This window comes from Leopardus geoffroyi, chromosome D4 (assembly GCF_018350155.1).
Source record: "Leopardus geoffroyi isolate Oge1 chromosome D4, O.geoffroyi_Oge1_pat1.0, whole genome shotgun sequence".
NCBI classification, from domain to species: Eukaryota; Metazoa; Chordata; class Mammalia; order Carnivora; family Felidae; genus Leopardus; species Leopardus geoffroyi.
In genome coordinates this window covers 41,973,008-41,995,240 of record NC_059342.1, presented here as the reverse complement: position 1 = coordinate 41,995,240, position 22,233 = coordinate 41,973,008, and the positions used below count along the sequence as shown (strand labels likewise).

General features: G+C 40.5%; 1 protein-coding gene across 21 annotated transcripts in view; it reads left to right on the top strand.

Annotated features, from left to right (window-relative positions):
- Positions 1-4,562: 4,562 nt before the first annotated feature.
- BNC2 (basonuclin 2) overlaps positions 4,563-22,233 on the top strand; it is a 441,344-nt gene continuing 423,673 nt past the window's right edge. For 8 of the 21 annotated variants that reach the window (XM_045467994.1, XM_045467990.1, XM_045468013.1 and 5 more), the window contains exon 1: positions 4,668-4,787. In XM_045467994.1, the coding sequence (XP_045323950.1) occupies positions 4,785-4,787 (3 nt within the window). In that variant the 5' untranslated portion in view covers positions 4,668-4,784. Of the gene's footprint in view, positions 4,788-4,881; positions 5,105-22,233 lie in introns of those variants that run through there. The other 13 variants (XM_045467993.1, XM_045467980.1, XM_045468009.1 and 10 more) reach the window with 7 other exon arrangements.

Genomic DNA, 22,233 nt, shown 5'->3' with positions numbered 1-22,233 from the left:
TCCTGGTCACAAGACAGATGCAGCTGTTTCAGGTGCCAAGGTCTCACATCCTAACATTCAAAGCAGAATGGGGACAATTTCTTTCTTTCCAGTCTTTTTGTTTTAGTGAATAAAACATCTTATCTCCAAGTCCTCAAAGACTTCCCCTCATCCTTCATTAGCCAGAACTAAGTAACATGCCCATCCTTAAACCCATCACAACAGAAAAAACAGGGGAAGCATAATTAGTTTAGTACCATCTAGTTTAACTTGAGACATGGAAAAAGGGGAAAATAGCTATTGTGCAGGCCAGTGATTCTCCAACTGTTTGGTCTCATGACCTTTTTTTTTTTTTTTTAGTTTTTCATTTATGAGGAGAGACAGAGAGAGTGGGGGATGGGCAGGGAGAGAGGGAGAGAAAGAATCCCAAGCAGGCTCCGGTGCTCTCAGCGCAGGGCCTGTTGCAGGGCCTAAACTGAGGAACCGTGAGATCATGACTTGAGCAGAAATTGAGTCAATTGCTTGACCGACGGAATCAGCCAGGTACCCCTGGTTTCATGACCTCTTAAAAATTATTGAGGACTGCAAAGAGCTTTGGTTTATGCAGTAGGTATTAGTATTTATTGCATCACAAATTTAAACTCTGAAAAATTTTAAATGGTTATTAATGTATTTAATCAAAATAATAATAATAGGGCAATCATTTATTACTATACTGTGGTAGGTGGAATGAAGGTTCCTAATAATGGTTCACATCCTAATCCCAGGTACCTGTGAATATGTTCAGATATGACTAAGGTGATGTTGAGATGGATCTTGAGATGGGCAGGCTATGCTTGATTATCTAAATGGGCCCAATATAATCACAAGGCTAGGTATAAGTGAAAGAAGGAGGCATGTCTAGCTATCATAGGCTTTAGAGATGTAAGGCTATCAAGAACCAAGGAATATGGGTGGCCTCTAGAAGCTGGACAAGGTAAGGGAAAGGATTCTCCCCTTGGGTCTCCAGAAAGGAAAACAGGCCTGCAGACACCATGATTGTAGCTTGATGAAACCCATTTCAGACTTCTGACCTCTAGAATTATAAATTTGTGTTGTTTTAGGCCACTACATTTGTGGTAATTTGTTACAGCAGCACTAGAAAACGAATACATACCCATGTTTTAAAATGAAAACTATGTTTTCCAGAACAAAAAATAAATTAATGAGAAAAGTGGCACTGATCTACACTTTTTTTTGGCAAATCTCTTTAATGTCTGATATAACCAGATAGGTAACTTTTTGTTTCTGCTTCTGCATTCAATTTGTTGAGTATCACACATCACGCTGCCTTTGGGAAATTCTGCTGTACGTTTGTGACAATGTGAATGAGAAAGGCAAATAATTGCTCGGTATATAATAAAAATAATTTTGACCCCATGGCCCTCCTAAAAGGGTCTCGGAGACCCCAGGGTTGCCCCAGACCACACTTTGAAGACCCCTGGTACAGGAAGTCAACAGTTTTTACTCCAACCCCAAAAGAACAGATATGGCATGCTTTTCTCCCCCTCATATTCCTAGAGCGAACTTGTCTGGCCCTAAGGTCATCGTCAACATAGGGAAATGATTTTGACATTTCTTCCTTAATTCAGCCAATATTTCTAAGAGCTTATTTTGTGCTTGGCACCGTTATATGGACCAATGCTATGTAAGCGAACAAGGTCAATACAGCTCTTGCACTCACAGAGCTCGTGTTTTAGTTGCATAAAAATAACAAGCACATAAACAAGACAATTTCAGATACTTCTAAGGCACATAAAGAAAATAAGTAATGGGAGAAAGTGTGAGGGGTGTTTCAGGAAGTGGGTAAAGAGCTACTTTAATTAGACTCTAAAGAAGTGAAGTTAGAGCTGAAATGTGATGAATGAGAAGGAACCATTGGAAAACATGGGAGAATATTCCAGGTGGAGAGAATGGCAGGGCAAAGAGCAGGAAAGAGCTTGGCAAGGTGGACAGAAAGAAAGCCAGTGTGACTTTAGTGTGGTCACAAGAGGAATAAAAACCGGAAGAAAACAGTTGAAAAGCCCAGCACGAATGGATCATTCAAGTCTTGCAGGTCACAAAAGAGTTTAGGTTGTAGTCCAATTGCCATACAAACGCACTGGAGGAAATGAGATGCTGTGGCGTTCTCTGTATCTTTGCTTCTGTAAATTCCTCCACCTTCTCCAAGTGCTGCTCTTTCGGCCCAACACATCTTTATAATGAGGACTCTCTAGAAAGGCCCTGGATCCCAAATAGACACATCTTGCCTCACATAAATTGTTTGTATGCTAACATCAAAAACAGACAGATCTGGAACCAATCAGGGGAATGTAAATTACAGGTTACTTGATGTGGAATAACTTCTGCTGTTGGCCAGTGTAGGTGCACAGCCAAAAATGCACTGTGTGAATACAATTGTTTGGCAATTGCTGGTCTGTCAGTTGTCCAAAGCGGTAAGTGTGTGAATGGATTTGTATGGGTAATGACTCTGAAATTAGCAACTAGCTTTTCTCGTCTCTCCATGATACAGGAAAACACATTGGAACTTGGCTCATTTCTGGAGAATTCTTGTGATGATCCTCAGTTGCTCAGAATGCACATTTGGTCGTCATTATCCCTTGTGTAATCAGTTTCTACAAACTATAGGATGATGTTACAGTGATGTTTACAGAATAAGGGAACATGCTCCACACCTTAATCAAATCATTTAAAGATGAGCCTTCTTAGAGAACATGCATTTATATATATATATATGCGTAGTCATTAGATAGTCTTTACTTTGATTTATGCTCTAGAGAAGTAATCTGTCTCCCACTAGAAACCTCCAGATGAACCATGTGCCTAGAATTCTATAAGGTATTTACTATAAATAATATAGTAGAAGCCTTACCAGACAGACCTTTCCACAACAAGATGATGCAGAGAATTACACAAATACAGAAATGAGTTGAAATTTGCTTTCCAAGGGCCTAAAAACGGTCAGAAATTTGGACCCAATCAATACACAGAACTGCAGGTGCGGTGGCCCCACTGTTAAAAAGCGCGATCCACGTGAATAATAAGCCTAATCACATTTTCAGAACAGCTGTGGCTACTTGGGCCATAGTCTCTCATCATGCCTCCCAAATATTCTTTTTAATTGTTGTGAAAATTTATATTAAATTGAAGACCAGACTGTGCATCAAAGAACCTAGAAGTATGTGCTTCCAAGGCTACATATTTTCAAAGGAATTTAATTCTGACCTCTGGATGCAATGAAGCAGTTTCTCTGCCCCTCTACTTCGGGGAAGGCAGAAAGGAAGAAGGGATGATTCAAACCTGTTGTTCTGCCAAAAGTCCTCCACGATTCCGATTTCTAGTGAGTGCTCAGAGAATCTGCCCGAAACCTGTGCCTTCCTTCCATGTCAGATAAGCAGAAAGTTTGCTCCAGCTATGATCAATCTGCACAACGCAGAGATGTTTTTTTGGCATAAAGCGTACGCTAGAAAACGGATGGTGATTAAACTCGCCCCCCACCCCCACCCCCTCCTTCTTGCGGTGTTTTGCTTGCATTGAAGAAATGTCCTTCAGCTGCAGGCGTGTGCGTTTTTGCGTCTCGGGGACAGGACGACGCGGGCCGGCTGAGTGTCACCCACAGATGTGATCGGTCTTGCCCCGCGGAGACGGCGGTCCCCTTCCTCTCCCCGGGCCGTCTCCAGCCCGAGGCCCGCGGCCCAGACCCGGGGAAGGGGAAGGAAGCCCTCGCCGCAAGCCGACGTCTGGGCCGGCACAAAACACCCTGCCACCAGTAACTTTCCCCCCGTGGCTGCGCGCAACTTTTTTGCCTGTTCGCCCAGCACGTTCTGTCCCGAGTTTGTGTCCCCTGGGTTTTCCTCCGCCTCCCTCACCTTCTGTCAGGCGGCGCGCGGAGGACCTGGGTTGGCGGGGACGAGGGGGCGCCGGGGCCGCCGCGGCGGAAGAGAAAAAGGGGAAGGGGGAGAGGAGGAGGGGGCGGCGGCGGCGGTGCGGGAGGAGGAACTGGTCAAAGGGGACACAGACCGGCGAGCGCCCGAAAAGGAAAGCGACGCCGCGGTTTGCTGCAGTCGGGATAAAGTTCGCGCCCTTTCCTCGGGGTTTCTGCCTTTGACAGCTGGGCGCTGGCAGCCACCTCCACCTCCACGCCCGCACCCCCCGGGGGGCGCCAAAGTTGTTTTTCCATCCCCACCAGGAGCCGCGCGAACAGTAACAGGGCGGGGGGGGGGGGTGGGGAGGCGAAATATACATCCTCCCTCATGAAACCCCTAGAATCTGAGGACAAACAACAACAAAACTAACCCACTTCTATTTTGCAAAAGGGAAGCAACATTGTAGTCACGACAATTTTGCAGAGAGGAGAAACTTGTGGGGCTTGCAAATCCGCCCCAGGTCACCTCGCCCGCCGGTCTCTCCCCCGCCCCCCACAGCAGCCCCCTCCTGGGACAGTCCGTTCCTTTTTTTTTTTTTTTTTTTTTTGGTCCCGTGGAGCTGGGGAACTCTGCAGGCTCCGACTTGGAGAGCGAGGGCGACCCTGGGCGCGTGTGTAAATCAGTCACCTGAGCGCAGAGGGGCCGCGGCGAGGGCGCGCGCGGGCGGGCGGGCGGGGAGAGGCGGAGGCGGCGAGAGCGGCGGCCCGGAGGAAATCGGGAGGGGGAGGGAAAGAAAGGCCGAGACAGAAGGAGCGAGAGGCGGCCGAGGGGCTGGTCCAGGCGCGGCCGCTAAGAGGAGACCAAGAGGCGGGGGCTGCACTTGACAACCAGCATGCCGAGATGGTAAGAAGTTTCCACCCTCCTTTCCTTTTTATTCTAGACTTCGTCAGACGCGAGTCCCGCGCCCGCGCGCTCCCGGGGCCGCCCGGGGGCCGTGTTTTCCTCGGGTCCGGCGGCGTGAGGTGGAGGGGGGCGCTGAGGAGGGCGGGCTGGAGGGGAGAACCCCAGCCCGACCCGGCCCCCGCCGTGCTCCCGAAATTTCCCCTCAACTTGGCCCAAGTTTGCGAGGAGAGCTCCGGGGTGGGAGGGGTGTGTGTGTGTGTGTGAGGAGAGAGTGAGGGGCTCGGAAGTTCGCCCCCTCTCGCGGCGGGCGAGGAAAGGTGAGCGGCCGGCGAGCGAGAGGCTCCAGGGAGTTGGGACGGGCTGGGGCGGACGGGGTGGAAGGGAGGCGGGGGATGAATGGAGCGCTGGAGGGAGTTCGGGGCGGAGAGGAAAGCGTTTTGGACAACGGTAACTTTTAAAACTTGCCCGCGAGTGAGGGCCGGGCGGCTGGGCGTGGGCGCCTGGGCGCGCTGGTGCGCCGCGCCGCGAGGACGCGGCCGCCGGGTCCCGGCACCTTGGCGTTTCCTCTCCCCTCGCCCTCGCGTTCGGGAACCCTCCCTTTGTACATGAAGAAAACGTAGGAAGGTGCTCCTGGAGACTTTCTGGAGAATGTGCGAAACGTGGGGCAGGAAAATAAACCCGAAAGAGACAGATTTTTGAGGTGCAGTTTTCAAGGCGCCCAATTGTTTTACTTACACGTTGCCTGCAGGGTAGCATTGGGGCCCCGGGGAGGGGGGGGCAGAATTAAGAAAAAAAAAAAAAAGGAGAAAATAAAACTGGAGGACATCCCCCGTGTAGTGAGGCTAGGAAAAGTTCCAAGTGCAAGTGGTGGACGAGGTGGGAAGGCGAGATTCGAGCACGGCTCCTCTCCTCGAAGCGGCTTCTCTGCAGCGAGGCAGCGTGCAGTGAGTTCGCGTGGTGATGAGCGCTCTGTCCGCTTTCGGGGAAGTGATTTGTTAGGAATGGGGTTGGACCACTCCCTTCCCTTTAGTTTGCTTCTACCCAGTGCTGCTATTGTTGCCCCCCTCCCCCCGGGGGATCCGATATACTGTGTTCTGTGTGTAGATGGAATATGTAGAAAAAAAGGGAGATAGCGGGTTGGCGTTTTTTTTTTTTTTTTCCTCTCTTCCCTTCCCCCTAATGTGACATCTCTTGTTTCAGTGATCAAAGTCACAACTGGAGTGTAGGAGATGCGACTGTCAAATGCAGGCGCGCGCGCGCGCACACACACACACACACACACACACACACACACAAAAGTAGCGTGCGCCCAAGACTGTGGTTACAGTAACGCTGACAGAAATTAAAGTGGTTTTGAAAGCAGCGTGCGATTTATAGTGGTTCCCATTTACCCTAGAGTCAAGCTGTTGTAAAGCTGATGTACGAAAGACACCATAAAATAATCCTGTGTACCCAGGATTAAAGTGGCAGAAAGTGGCCTGCCTTATTATTTTTTATGTACTTCGTGGACACTTACAATGGTCGGAACCTGTGTTTTAAGCGGAGGCGTCAAAACAAAGTATTAAATATATCTGTTCAGTGCTTGAGTTTTTCTTCCAGTGGCATCTTACGCGGGAACACTGTAAAAGCCCGTTGTAGGTACTCTTTTTCTTTACCCCAGCCTGTGTGCTGTTTGTCTACACGCCTATTCCCAAATACTCATCATTTTGGAAAGTGCCTACACCCATTTGTGATCCACTGCTTTGTATCGTGCATTTTCAGATGTTCACTGTGCGTACACATACGTGTTTTAACTGGAAGAGTTTATTCCTGGCACTAATATTTAGTGTGTCTGATTTGAAGACATACTCCAGAATAGTGAGACCTTATACAAGTTAATAGAACTTCCTTTTTTACCGTTTGGACTCACACACACAGACACACACACACACACACACACACACGCAGAATCCCTTGCGAACCTTTCTAGGGTATCTGCGTTTTATGTTATATTTGTAGCTGTTTCATTTAAAGTGTTCAGCCTTAATGAAGTTCTTAGTTGCAGCTACTTTTTCTGTTCCCGGAGAGCAGAGTATTTGAAATCCAGATTGCTAATCACTCTACCAAAGTACAAGAGTATCTTCACCTGAGGGAAATAATATTGAACCTGAATGTGAACTCTCTTTGAGTATCTTGTGAGAAAAGTGTGAAACTGTCTTTCCTTCCCTCTGGAGAATAGTAAGTTCAGTGTTGTTTGCATGTAGAACTTTGAACAAGCACCAACCACCCTCCTGTGATTTTTAAAAATAAATATAGAGGAAACATTCATAGCAGTTATACATTCCCAATACCTATTTTCTTTTTTCTTCTACCTGAAATGTGAGAGATCCGTCAGGCAGGGATATGTGATTACAAAAAGAAGCAGACAAAAGCAGAGCTGACTATTGCTATATTAAAATGTAAGTGTTACAGTTTGAATTTTCAAGTGAGAGTTTTTGAGTTCAGTGCTTTACATAACATTTTGTCCTAATCTTGCTTGCTGTCAGGGATGTTTCATGGTTGTGCAATTGCTGCAGTCAAGAATGCCAATTTGCATTCCAGGAGTGTCATTTGATTACTTTTATCTGCACAGCTCCAAGACCGGCCCAGACCTCTCGTTTCATCTTGCCATGTCACGAGTCAATGCTGTGTCGTCTTTTCAAAAATCTGCCTGATTTAGACAAGAAAGAAAAGTACTTTCATGTTGCAGCCGCAGTCCCCTGCTAACTTGTCAGCAGCAGGATATGATTCACTTGGGCCCAGAAGAATGGAACAGAGAGGCGGGTTAGGCGGTTCAATAAAGCCCACGGACAGGTAGTGTGTGACATCCCCAGAGAGCCACAGTTAATGAAGAACAGGTCTGCTTAGTTCTCCACACGCTGACCTGGTGCTGTCCCCACAGTTTTCTCATTTGATCTTTCCCAGCAAATTGATCTTTTCTTGTATTTTTTTGCCTTCCAAGTTAGTCCTTGTGGGACTGAAATTAGCAGAGCAACTTAAGTTGGATAATACAGCTGTTCAGAAAAGAAGAAATTGGACACTGGCTCAAAAAGGGGCGGGGTTGGGGGTGGAAGGAGCTATTCTTTTTGTTGTTCCTGGGAATATTTCTTATATTAAGGGAGACCAGAATAGGTGATGACTTGAAGTTCGTGGTTCCCTTTATTTTTCATTTTATAGTTAAGGTTCAGCACCATTTTAAATATTCCTGAAGTACGTGAAAGATGACCTTTGTGAGTGTGTGGAGTTCGTTTTAGTGTTTTTTTTTTTTTTTTTCAATTTAGCACTTTTCATATTCACTTGTTTGAAATGATTTGCCTGTTGACTGTGGCTTTTATGACTATCGTAAGATAGGCTAAATATCAATGGTGTACTTCGTCTGTATTATTTATAGTCTTCTAAATAACTGCCACCCTAAAATATCCAATACTGAAACGCAGAAAAGATTAAACAATTAAGAAAGTCATTACCAGTGTTGTGTGTAAATACTTTGGTACGTGGAAATGTTTTCTGCAGTTACCATCAGCATCTTTTATTTTACGTAAACTCCAGAGGTACGATGTCAGTACATTTTTTTTTTTTTTAAAGTCAAGATTCTGCATTTAAATGTAGGTTTTTAGAACTGAGACCAGATCACAAGTTTGGATTCCTGTAGATATTCATATATGTTGTTATTTGTTTTTTGAGATGAAAATTAATTTTAACTAGCTTGGTAAATCTAAGTTGGGAATGTATATGTAGTTTAAACAGGTTAAAGTTTTACTCTAGAATTTTCTATACAAAGCTTAGGTTGGAAGCAATTAATAGATTAAATTAATGTGGCTATAAGGAGCAGTGCTTTGTGAGTTACCCTGCAGATGGTCTCATACACCATCTACACCCTTGCAAGAAACAGTTGAAAACATTTCTTGTGGAAGAGGAGGGAGTCTCCTAAAATCTTTTCTGTTGGATGGGAATTACATAGGATCATTGGTTAGTAAACTCCTCTCTGAAGAGCTAGAGGGAGCCTTATGATTTTATTAGATATACTTAAGGTTAACAGAAACCACTCTGGCAGTCAGAATGTTGTAGAAAAAGAGTAGATAATAAGTACTGGCTTAATGTTTAGGCTTGGAGGTGCTATTGGTTTTTTGTTTGTTTTTTGTTTTTTTTTTTTTAAGCTGTGACAAAAGCACCAGAACTTTCTACAAGAATAGTTAAGTAGTCAGCTAAGGATTCTAGGGTTCTCTACCTTTTATGTGATTTGAAGTGATTTGAAGATCAAGCAAAATGCGACCAAATACGCTTTAAATAGGATTTGGTTTGCTAAATACTGTCTATTTCGCCAACTGAGGGAGTTCTGTAAGGAGGCCACTCTTCAAAGTTCTATTAAAAGTAACTTCCTACCAAATCACTGAGGAGGGGAATACCTTCTTTCAGTTCATTAAGGACAACCTCCTTTCTGTAAATAATGGTTTTGAAGGAGTTCTACATACAACTGCCGTACTCCAGAGAGAAAATTCCTTTACAATAAATGCTTCATTTATAAGCATAAAATAGTAAACCATTTATAACATTGATATATTACGAATCAGTAAGTAAGTTAAATTTAAAGAAATAGAACTTAAGTGGTATTAAATTCAATATTTGTTGTTTAATTTCACATTTGTTTATCAGTCTTTCCACTGGAATTTGCAATATGTTTACATTAAAGAGTCATTGATCATAATTGCTCTTTAATATTTACATACTAGTTTTTAGTAGCATTACTTTGGACAAACTTATTTACCATTTAAGTAAATAGTATAATCCAATGAGATAAACTACCCAGATTTGTCTTTTTTTCATCTTTCACACAGTAACTCTCATTATGTTGCTAGCCAATAAAAGTCTTTATTTGTTGCTTATTAGATCCCTCAGTACACTCAAGAGTTCAGCTGTAATTTAATTTGGCTGTTCAAAGAGGCTGCCTTGTTTTAAAACATGTTCTCAGTACGCTTTTACCGTTTATTGTGAACCTATATTCAACTCATGCATATGCATAGGATGATTTTACAGATAATCGTTTTTTAAGGTTCATGCCATAGCAGAGTCATAAGTTTTTTCTTTGAAAAAAAATCAGTACCTAACAACGTCAAAATATTTTTTTTGTGTTTTACTGTATGTTTCCCTTGACATTCTGGAACATTTTTTTTCTTAGTAAATTAGATATATAGTTTTGCTATTATAATTTAAAATCAGTTCCCTAAGGTATATAACCTTCCCTTAAGGTGTAGTGAGAAGAGCACTAAACTAAAATAAATAAATTTAATAATTAAGAATGTTAGTTGAGGGCATTTCACTATTGTAGTCACTTGAAATTACAAAAAGTTTGCCTTGTACTTCAACTTTGCTAGCATGATAAATTCAGTTTCCTTACAGTAGGCTGCTGGGAAGTTTTGCAGTGAGTGGAAGATGGCTTGAGAGTTCTAGTGATATTTGTAACAAATCATGTTCACTGAAAACTAGAAATTGACTGCAAAACTCTAAGATGAGTATCAGGAATTCTTCCACAAGGAAGGCCGAATGTGGAACAGCTATATGAGTCATTGCATGTATATCTTACCAGTGGGAATCACATCAAACCAGCCCTTTAGATACAGTATTTAATAGTTGTCAAAATGTACAGTATTGTCTTGGAACTTGTGGTTCATGAGTTCATAGTCCCAGCTTTTTTGTGTTCAGTACAAAGATGTAACAACCCACACAAAACATTTTTCTCTTATTATGACCTTACATTTGCCAAAGTGCCCCATGCTGAAATTCCTTTTCAGTATCCCTTTTTTTTTTTTTTTTTTAGTCCAAAGCCAGACGTGTACCCAGACACAAAAGCCTCTGTGTATAGCAAGCTGTTTTAAATATTGTGACTCGACGATGTGCTGTCCTTTCTCTGCTTGAACCAAGGATCTCTGCTCAGTGTCTGTGGATTACCAAGCTCCTTCTTTATTGTACCTCTTGTCAACTATTCCTATTCATTTAACCTTTCATTAGTGTCTGTGCAGCTTCACTGTCTAGAAATGCAAGGAAAAACCGAAAGGCCCCACTGTCACAGTTATTAGATTTCTCGGTTACATCCCAGCAACCATAAAGAAGTAAGAGTCGACACTATTGTCGTGCGTGCTGCTGTCCTGGGGTGCAGCTCTTCTGTGCATGTCAAGGACATGTGCCACATGTTGATATGCATCCCAGGGATAAATGCACAACATGGGGGATAGGCTGATGCTGGCAGTAATGAGCTTTGTAGGAGTTATTGCAAAGACCAACAGTTTGTGAAGGAATTTTGCTTAACAGGCCAAGGAGATAGACAGAGTTGAGGGCTGCCAAGATTTGCCTGTGCTGGAGCTTGTCACTCACATTGTTTTCATCTAAACTTCATTTGAGGGGAAAATTGAATACGTTTGACAGCAATGAAAAGTGTTATTTTCATTTTTTAATCTTTCAGAGGACAAAAGTGGTATTTCTGGTGACTAGTATATTGTAATTAAACGTTTTTTATACTGACTGAATTGTGTATATGAATGGGTCTGTTAGCAATTTATCTTATTTCTTATGTATCTAGAAAAAATTGATAATTAATGGATCTATATGTTTTAAAATCTGTTTAAAAGTAATATAGTCTACTAACTTTCCTATGCTGCTATTTTCCCCCTTTGATTTCCCTCTGGCATAGCCTGGCGTTATCACTTGATTTTTTAAGAAATGTATTTACTTTGTTGCCTCAACGTAAAGGAAAACCAGGATGAGTATCAGATCATTTTCAGGTCATAAGACAAATATTTGCAGATTTTGCATTGGGAAAATACTACTTTAACATTTTAGAAGATTCATAGAATTATTTTTAAGAATTTTCAAAGCATTTAAATAGAAGATAATTGTCATACCTCATCTCTCTTTAAAGTTCATTTTTTTTGAACAGGGAAAACCTGTGTTACCAGAGATGAATAAAACAATTTTGTTTTTCTCACTTCAATGATTTTTGTCAGTTCACCAAACTCTTTGGGGCCCTCCAATACCTTTGCAAATATATTAATAATTTATTAGCAAATCTCTGTAAAGTTATTTATAGTTTTTACGTCACCCTACCTTTTTTAGCCAAGGTTAACCTTTTAATAGTTGTATTTGAAGCTTTCTCTGGTAAGTTTTTCATGGTGTCTTGTGAATGTATAATTGGCTTAGTTGTCCTTGTTTCAGGGAAGAGAGATGAGCCATTTTTCACACTCCTTCCCTTAGATGAGATGCTTTCTTCCAGGAAAAAATACATTCAATAATTGACAGCCGTGTGCCCAGCCAGGGCATGTTCCAGTTGCTTGGCCATTGGGTGGAAATTCTGTATACATGATACGGAGATGAATCTGTCTTGATTCTCTGAGGTGAACTGGTGGCCTTCCCACAGACAAGGCAAGGGTATGTTAACTTTCCCCTTCTAACTATCCTATTTCCATTTATTATAGTTTGTGTTGGGTGAAGTAGAAGAGGAAAGAGGGACTTGTAAGGGTACAACAAAAATACACCCCTAGAATTATATGATAATTAAAGGGAAAAAGAGTACACGGCAGTAGCTACTATCTGTAGGAACCCTCCATCTAGTATTCATCCAGTCAGTATCTTAGTGCAAGACGCAGTGCATCATTATCTACTCCAGACTGAGAACAGGCCCCATTCTTTCCCACCCAGGTTTGAGAGCCTCTGTTTCATCGTTTGTAAAACAAGTGAGTTTGATCATTTCTAAGTTATTTTTTAATTGGAATATTTAATATTTTATGTGATAGGACTATATAATCATAGCAGTATACTGTTTTTAATAGCTCTGTTGGCATGTAATATACTAAATTCACTTGTTAAAAACGTACAATTAATATTTTATGGATATAGCATCTTTTATTTATCCATTCATCCAGTGATGGACATTCGGGTTGTTTGCACCTTTTAGTTATTATGAATACTGCTGCTGTAAACATTTGTGTACAAATGTTTTCATTTCTGTTGGATATGTACCTAGGAGTGGAATTGCTAAGTCATATGGCAACTCTCTCTATCTTTAACTTTTGAGGAACTGCAAAAGTTCCTCAAAGTTTCCAAGGAAGCTGCACCTTTCTACGTTTCTACCAACACTGTATGAGTTTTTTAATCTCTTCACATCTTTCCAAACTTGCTATTGTCTTTTAATTTTAACCTTCCTGGTGGGTGTGGAATGGTTTTGATTTGCATTTTCCTGATGGCTAATGATGTTGGGTGTCTTTTCATGTGCTTATTGGCCATTTGTAGAGTTCTGTGTAACAAGAAATGTCTGTTATATCCTTTACCTATTTTTCATTTAGGTTGTCTTTTCATTGTTGAGTTGTAATTGCTGTTTATATATTCTGGACACTATATTCTGGACACAAGTCCTTTAGGAGATGTAGAATTTGCAAGTATTTTATCTTTCTGTGGGTTGTCTTTCTTACTTTTTTGAGGGTGTCCTTTGAAGCACAGAAGCTTAAAAATTTTTTTTTAGTTATTTACTTATTTTGAGAGAGAGAGAGAGAGAGAGAGAGAGAGAGAGAGAGAATGTGCTCACGTAAGCAGAGGAAGGGCAGAGAGAAGGGGAGACAGAATCCCAAGCGGGCTGGGCACCATCAGCACACAGCTTGACATGAGGCTCAAACCCACAAACTGGGGGAGATCATGACCTGAACCAAGATCAAGAGTCGGGTGCCTACCCATCTGGGCCACCCAGGCACCTGAAGTCCAGAAAGCACTGTACTTTAAAGTACTTTAAATTTTGATGAAGTCCAACTTATTTTTTATTTTGTCATTTGTGTTTTTAATGTGCTGAGGAACCACTGTCTAACCCAGGCTTATGAAGATTTACCCCTATTTTCTTCTAAGAATCTTCTAGTTTGAGCTCTTACATTTAGGTCTTTGATTTGAGTTAACTTTTGTGTATCATGTGAAGTAGAGATCCAGTTGAATATGGATAGCCAGTTGTTCCCAGCACCATTTGTTGAAAAGAGAATTCTTAACCCATTGAATTAACATGGTGCATTTGTGGAAAATTATTTGACTATATATGTAAGGGTTTATGTCTAGACTCTCCATTGATTAGTAGGTCTATCTTTGCAAGTACCACACTGTCAAAATTAACTGTAGCTTTGCATTAAGTTTGCCACTGAGAAATGTGTCTTCCGATTTTGTCCCTTTTCAAGATTGTTTCACTATTCTCAGGTCTTTAGCAGTTCATTAAAATTTTTCTATTGTGGTGAACACAATATAAAACTGAACAACTTAAACATTGTTAAGTGTATGGTACAGACAGTATTGTTAACTGTACCTTGTTGTTCAATAGATTTTTAGAACTTGGTTGTCTTGTGAAACTGAAACTATATCTATTGAAGAACAACTCCCTTTTTTGCCCTCTTCACAACCCCTGGCAACCACCATTTTATTCCCTAAGAGTTTCGCTACTTTAAATACTTCATATAAGTAGAATAATGGAGTATTTGTCTTTCTGTAACTGTGTTATTTATCATAATGTCCTCGAGGTTCATCCAATGTTACAGCACATGACAGGATTTTCTTTTTTAAGATTTGATAGTATTTCATCGTGTCTATTTACCACATTTTCTTTACTTGTTCACCTGTAGATGGACATTTAGGTTGAGTCTACCTCTTGGCTGATGTGAGGAATGTGCAGTGAACATGGATGTGCTTTCAGTTCTTTTGGGTATATATCTAGAAATGGAGTTGCTGGATCATATAGTAATTGTTTTTAATTTTTTGAAGAACCTCCGTACTATTTCCCATAGCTTTTGCCCCATTTTATCTTCTCACCAACAGTATACAAAAGGTCTAATTTTTCCACATTTTTGCCAACACTTGTTATTTTTTTAATAGGGCCTTAAGAAAATTTTTTTTTACGTTTATTTTTGAGTGAGAGAGAGAGCACAAGTAGGGGAGTGGCAGAGAGAGAAGGAGACACAGAATATGAAGCAGGCTCCAGGCTCTGAGTGGTCAGCACAGAGCCCAACATGGGGCTTGAACTCATGAACTGTGAGATCATGACCTGATCCGAAGTCTGACACTTAACTGATTGAGCCACCCAGGTGCCCCTTAATAGGGACTTTTTTAAAAAACATGTTTACCACTTAAAAAAGTTTTTTAAGCTTACTTATTTTGAGAGAAAGGATGGGGGAGGGGCAGAGAGAGAGAGAGAGAGAGAGAGAGAGAGAGAGAGAGAGAATCCCAAGCAGGCTCTGCACTGTTAGTGTGGAGCCCAGTGTGGGGCTCAAACCCATGAACTGTGAGATCATGACCTGAACTGAAACCAAGAGTCGGACACTTAACTGACTAAGCCACCCAGGCAGGTGCCCCTAACAGGGGCCTTTTTAAAAGTATGAGGTGATATCTCTTAGTGGTTTTGATTTGTATTTCCCTGGCCATTGGTGTTGTTGAGCATCATTTCATAGGCTTCTTGGCCATTTGTATATATTTTTTGGAGAAATGTCTATTCAAGTCCTTTGCCCATTTTTATTGGATTATTTTTGTTGTTGAATTTTAGGAGTTCTTTATATATTCTGGATATTAATCCCTTGTCAGAAATAAGGTTTGCACATATTTTCGTCCATTCAGTATGTTGTTTTTTCACTCTGTTGATTACTTCCTTCACAGAAGTTTAAAAAAAAAATTTTTTTTTAACGTTTATTTTATTTTTGAGACAGAGAGAGACAGAGCATGAACGGGGGAGGGGCAGAGAGAGAGAGGGAGACACAGAATCGGAAGCAGGCTCCAGGCTCTGAGCCATCAGCCCAGAGCCCGATGCGGGCCTCGAGCTCACGGAGTGTGAGATCGTGACCTGAGCTGAAGTCGGACGCTTAACCAACTGAGCCACCCAGGCGCCCCTTTACAGAAGTTTTTAAGTTTGATGTATTCCCATTTGTCTGTTCTATCTTTTGTTGCCCTTAACAGTTTACTTTTATTTATTTGTATTTTTTTCATAGTGTTTATTTTTGAGAGAGAGAGAGCGTGAGCAGGGGAGGGGCAGAGAGGGAGGGACAGAGGATCCAAAGCAGGCTCCATGCTGACAGCAGCAAGACTGATGCGGGACTCCAACTCACCCACCTGTGAGATCATGACCTGAGTCAAAGTTGGATGCTTAACCAGCTGAGCCACCCAGGCACCCAGCAGTCTAGTTATGAAACTCAGATTTATTTGATTTGCAGAAGAGTAAAGGCTACATTAAGAAAGTGCATTTGTTGTATGGGTAAAGAACTCTTGGCGGTACTTCAGGGAATAAGAAATATGTCATTTGATAGCCAAAAGATGAGTCTTAGTTACCTTTGAGATACACTGGTTTGACTTTGATGTTTCTTAATTATCATCGAGTTTAAAAGTATTCTAGGTGTTCTGTATGATAAGAGAGACACTTCATGCCCTGGAGGGTGGAATTAGGTATATAGAAATAATTGTTTTGGGTTTTATAAATACCTCAAAAGGAAAGGGAAAAAAACATTACTGAGAAAATTTGTCTTCCTAGACATTCTGTTGTAACTAGAGAAACAGCCAACAGTGCTTAAAATTAAAAATTATTGTATGATCTCAAATCCAAACTAACTGGTCCAGTTAAGTTTTAAATAAATACCATGTTCAAATCTGGCATGGCACATTTGGAAACATGAGCTTGTTTTAAAGTTTACCTGGCAGGGGCGCCTGGGTGGCAGTTGGTTAGGCATCCAAGTTCGGCTCGGGTCTTGATCTCGTGGTTCATGAGTTTGAGCCCTGCATCGGATTCTGTGGATTCTGTGCTGAGCGTTCAGAGCCTGGAGCTTCCTTCTGATTCTGTCTTGTCTCTCTCTGTCATTCGCCCACCCCCCCCCCCCATCACCATGCACTGTCTCTCTCTCTCTCTCTCAACTATAAACATTAAAAAAGAAAAAAGCTTACCTGGAAAATATTGTAATTAAAATACCTTGCAGTTGAATTAGAGAAACTTGAAAACAATGAAAGGTAAACTAATTTGGAGGCAACTATGTTGTATCATTGTTGAATTAAAAAAATTCTTCCCTTAAAGTTATAATTTTCTCTTTATTCATGCACTTAAAAATTTTTTTTTAACATTTTTTTCAGAGAGAGAAGAGAGATGGAGCGTGAGTGGGGGAGGGGCAGAGAGAGGGAGGGATGCACAGAATCCAAAGCAGGCTCCAGGCTCTGAGCTGTCAGCGCAGAGCTTGATGCCGGGCTCAAACCCACGAACTGGGAGGTCATGATCTGCGCTGAAGTTGGTTGCTTAACTGACTGAGCCACCCAGGTGCCCCTCTTTATTTATGCTCTTAAAGACCTATATTTATTTCCATGTAATTGCTTTTCTGGTATCCTAATGGGCCACTCTTGCTTAACTGCATTGTCTGTTTTTGGCATTTTGTGTTATTTTGGATAAAAGTTTCATTATTCAGTATCAACTTAGATGATTAAGTAATCAAATATATATGTGGAGAGTATTTATTTTTTCCCTTCATCACTGTTTACATATATAAATAGTAATTAGCCAATTTTAAATTGTATCTCATGACATTTTGAGGATTTACAGATTTAAATTCTGTAGAGGATTTAAAATAACTTACAAAGGGGCGCCTGGGTGGCTTAGTTGGTTGGGTGTCCAGCCTCTTGGTTTCAGCTCGGCTCACTGTCCCATGGTTTGTGGGATCCAGCCCTGCGACAAGACCTGTGTTGGGCTCTATGCTGACAGCATTCAGCCTGCTTGGTGTTCTGTCTCTCCCTCTTTATCTCTGCCCCTCCCCTGCTGATGCTCACACTTGTGTGCCCCATCTCTCAAAATAAGTAGATAAACTTAAAAAAAAATTAAAATAAAATATAGAGACTGGTATGGTAGAATATTTTATATTTACTAGACACTTGATTTTTAGTTATATATGAATTTCATTTTACTAAATGACACATTTTGTTAATGTTGAACAAAACAGTTAATGCGACTTTTCTGTTCTCTTCAAACATGTTTTGACATGTACTCATAGGTATGTTTATACATATGGAATGACAAAATCGTGTTCTTGCTGTCTTTCATGGTTTGGCGACATAGAGAAGGCAATTAACTAGAACAATACAGCCGTACAAAGAAAGTCCACTAAGTTTTCTGTGCTGTGGTATCTAATCTCCCTGTAATACATATTTCACTCTTTAGTGGATTAGGAAAGTTTATTCTGTCAACATGTACGTACGCTAATAGGTATGCTTCTGGAAGTACAATGGGATAGTTCAGATTTTCCTCTCATTCAGAGTGGTGATTGGAAGCACAACATTATATGTGTTTGAATTGGTTTTTGATAGATTAGAACATTGATTTAACTTCAAAGTACATTAACTCTAAGTGATGTTAACAAGTAAACATTTTATAAACCCAGAAATTCTGCCAGATGTTGAGCTATATTTTTCACCGTATGAGTATCCCTTGTAAGAAATATTTTCACATAAAAGACTTATGTCTGTTCATTGGTCTTTGCAGCTTTACCACGTCTATGAACAGAAACCAGTCACAAGACATTTTTGTGTAGGACAGTGATCATTAGATCTAATGGAGTGTGTGTGTGTGTGTGTGTGTGTGAGAGAGAGAGAGAGAGAGGACGGGGAGCATCCATGAGAAACTGACAATTTGCAACTTCCTTGTGGGGGAGGGAGAATACAAAATAGTATGGTTTATTGAAATTTGTGGGGGGGCAGTAGGGATTGGTTTACTGTTATATTTTCATAGTATAGTAAGTAATACCTGTTATATTGTTTTTTGTAATTTCAGGTATTTGTATGGATGGCATAGATGTATATTGAGTGTATTGATGAATGTTTTACTAATGTCAAATTGTATTTCTAAAGTACATATATGTCAGAGTAATCTGTTGATACCCAACAAGTAAATATTTGCTTATTGTATATAGAGTAACTTGTAGATGTTCATGAAACATTATACAATAGTGTACTGATTTGATTTAAAAAAAGATGTTTTAAAAATTTTTAGGTTCTTACATTCAAGCTATGCATTTGGCATAGGCATTAGAGTTCTGGTTATTTTCATTTTCCAAGTTCGATGCAACTTTTAATTATCTTAGAATCTAGCAACTTAACAGGCAATTGAGTTTCTTTGATATACATGACATTCTGTTAGGTACTGTAGGTATTACAGATGAAGTAGAAGCTATAACCCTAACATTAAGGAGCACAAAGTTCATGTGCAGAAGGATGTTTATTATCTTAACGTAACCATAGTTCAGGTTCTGCCTCTGGTCTTCGTATGCTTAGAAATCTAATTTTTAATCAGTATGTCTTTGCAAGAGATCTGTCCTTCATGGGCTCCTTCAGTGTGTTTACTGACAGAAGGCTGGAGGATAGGCACACAAATGCATGCACATGTGCTGTGTGAACACATATATATCTGCATACTGTAATAGATACTCATGGATACGTATGGAATACTCATATTGGCATGCTTAGCACATTCTTTCCTTTGCAGGCAAATTTAAGTGGGGAGTGAAATTATAATCCAAATGTTGCTCATTGCTACTTTATGAGTTTGGGATTTGAGCAGAGAATATTAGGGTTGCAGGTAGAGGGCATAAGGTCCTCTTTTCACTGTAGGGAAAGCCTTTCCAGTGGCCTGTATTGTTAGAGTACACACTTTGGACTCCCATCTCCTGGACTGTGTTTGGAAGAGGTTTGACAAAATTTACTCCTTTTGCTTTTTTTCTTCTTCCTATTCTCCTTCTGGTTGACAAATTCTTTTTTCTCTAGATATGTTAATATTCTCAAGCAGATATTAGTTAACTATCTTGGGAGCTACTTGTTAAGGTGACTTTGCATCTGCTTGGTTTTTATGGATCTAATGCAGATGGCAGTCTCATTTCATTCATTTTAAATTTCTTGGGAGATATCACATGCTACGCTACTACCTTACATATAATGTGTTTTGTGTATGAGAATGGTGGGAGGCCATCGGATAAGACAGCAGTTTTCTGGGGGAAAAGAGATGTATGTTGTTTTTAAAGAATAATAAAAAAGCTTTGAGGCCAGTTGATTTTGTGGTAGAGAAAGTTTCTGTTATCAGATACCTTGTAGAGAGATATCTAGATCTGAGATTGGCCATATATATATGTGTGTAATAAACTGCAATAAGGGTGTGTATATGTGTTTTTAATCTCTGCATCTATTCTCTATGTGATAGAAGAGTTTTTCAGTTGCTTTGGGCTTCTTTTTTCCATTATACAATTAGGGTCAAGATTAGATTTTAATGTTTCATACTGTGTGGATGCTCAACATTTCTTTATATTGTATTATTTTATGGACGCCAAAAGGACTAAAAAGCTAATGCTGTATCTTTAACTCTGTGTTAGCTGATTCCAGCAACTTCCTAGTTTGTAATGCCCCCCTTTTTTGTTTTTTACTTTAGTCTTTTGTTCCTTTTAAAATACTTCAGTATCAGTTAGATTCTAAGTAAAGAGAAAAATTGGTTAAGGGAAGAGAAGGTAGAAGGATGAAGCACAGAACATCCACTAGACACCAGAATGATAGATGTTGGTGGACTAGGGAACCACCTGTTTTGACTTCTGTAGACCTGGTCTGACTTTTGTCCTTACATCTATATTTTCAGTCTACAGTCTGTGTGTTTCCCAGCAGTCATGGTAGAATTGTATAACATGTATAACATTTAAATATTATTTAAATGTATAACATTTAAATATTATTTAAATGTATAACATTTTATTATTTAAAACCACAGGACTTAATCCATGACAAATTTTAAATTTGAAAAGGTGTCAGAGGTAAAAATTAAATAGAAGCAATTATGGAGAGAATGGAGAAATTACACAGGGAATGTTGAACGTTGATAAAAATCAACAATGTTGAACGTTGATGAAAAATACATCAAAAAACAAAGGGCCAGTTAAATTGAGTGGCATGAGACTTGTTTTTTTTTTGTTTGTGTTTTTATTTATTTTGTGAGAGTGAGAACGCAAGTGGGGGGAGGGGGAGGGAGAATGGAAAGAGAGAATGAATGAATGAATGAATGAATCCCAAGCAGGCTCTGTGGTGACAGCAGGGCTCAAACTCACAAACCTTGAGATCATGACCTGAGCTGAAATCAAGAGTAGGCTGCTTAACTGACTGAGCCACCCATGCGCCTCCATGAGACTTGTTTTCATGTACTTGCCCAACATGCATGCTCACCACATTTTTTTTTCAGGGTGTTTTAGTGTTTCTGCCTCTTGTGCTCCTCATGTACTGGGCAAGGCCTGTTATGTCTGCCTCCCAATTATCACTCATTTACTACTTCCACTGCCATTACCAGGGTCCATAGCACCAACATCCTTGACCTGGAATACTGCCATATCTTCTAACTGGCCTAGTGCTTCCACTCTAGCCTCTCTCCTGCTCACTACACTGAGACCACCCCTCACAGAGAAATCACTTCTGTTTCAAAGCCTTCTAGTGACTTTTTATCACACCTGCAGTGCAATCCAAACTCTTTATTGTGATTGAAATGGATATGTAAGATGAGATCCCTACCTAAGGCTCCAACATCATTTCCTACCGCTGCTCACTCTGCTCCCATTATGCTAACCTAGCTTTTTACTGAACATGCCAAGTTTGTACCTACCTCAGGCTTTGCACGTGTTTTTCGTCTGCCTGGAATGCTCTTCTCCCACATTTTTGCGTGGCTTCCTTCCTCATTTCATTCTGGTCTCTCAAATGTCACTCCTTCAGAGAAAACTGCCTGATAATTTTCTTCCCCCCTGTTGTGTCTCCAAACTGTATGTTTCTCTGACCTTTTACCCTGCTTTGTTTGTTCATAGCATTTATCACTACTTGAAAATATGTATTTGTTTATATGTAGTTTCTTATTAGCCCTCTCTTACTATTGAGGATACCAAGCTGCGTAAGAATGGAGACGTTTGGTTGTCTTACTAATTTCTGAATTTCCCCTACTTGTAGCAGTGCCTGGTACAGGACATACTCATATATTTATTATACATTCATTCACTCATAAACACATTATCAATTTTTATCAGGTCTTAGTTATTCTCTGGAGGGTTATTTATGGCATCTGCTGTTGCCATTTTCTGAACTGCTTATTGGAATGGTAGTTTCCATGGTAGATGTAACCATTCCCAACAGTTTTGCAAAAATCATCCTATAAGATATGGGAAAATATATTAGAAATTTGATTTATCTCATTCTTCTGTTTTTTGTGTTTTACAGTGTGCATGTTATCTTATTATAGTAGATATGGAAGGGATATATTGTGCAATCAAAAAAATAGAGACTGTGCATTGAACCTGATAGGGACAAGCAAAATGTAACTTTGTTTAAAGAAAAATGTAAAAACTCCATAGGCTATTTCATAGATTTGTGCTTTTGTATACTAATAAGGTGG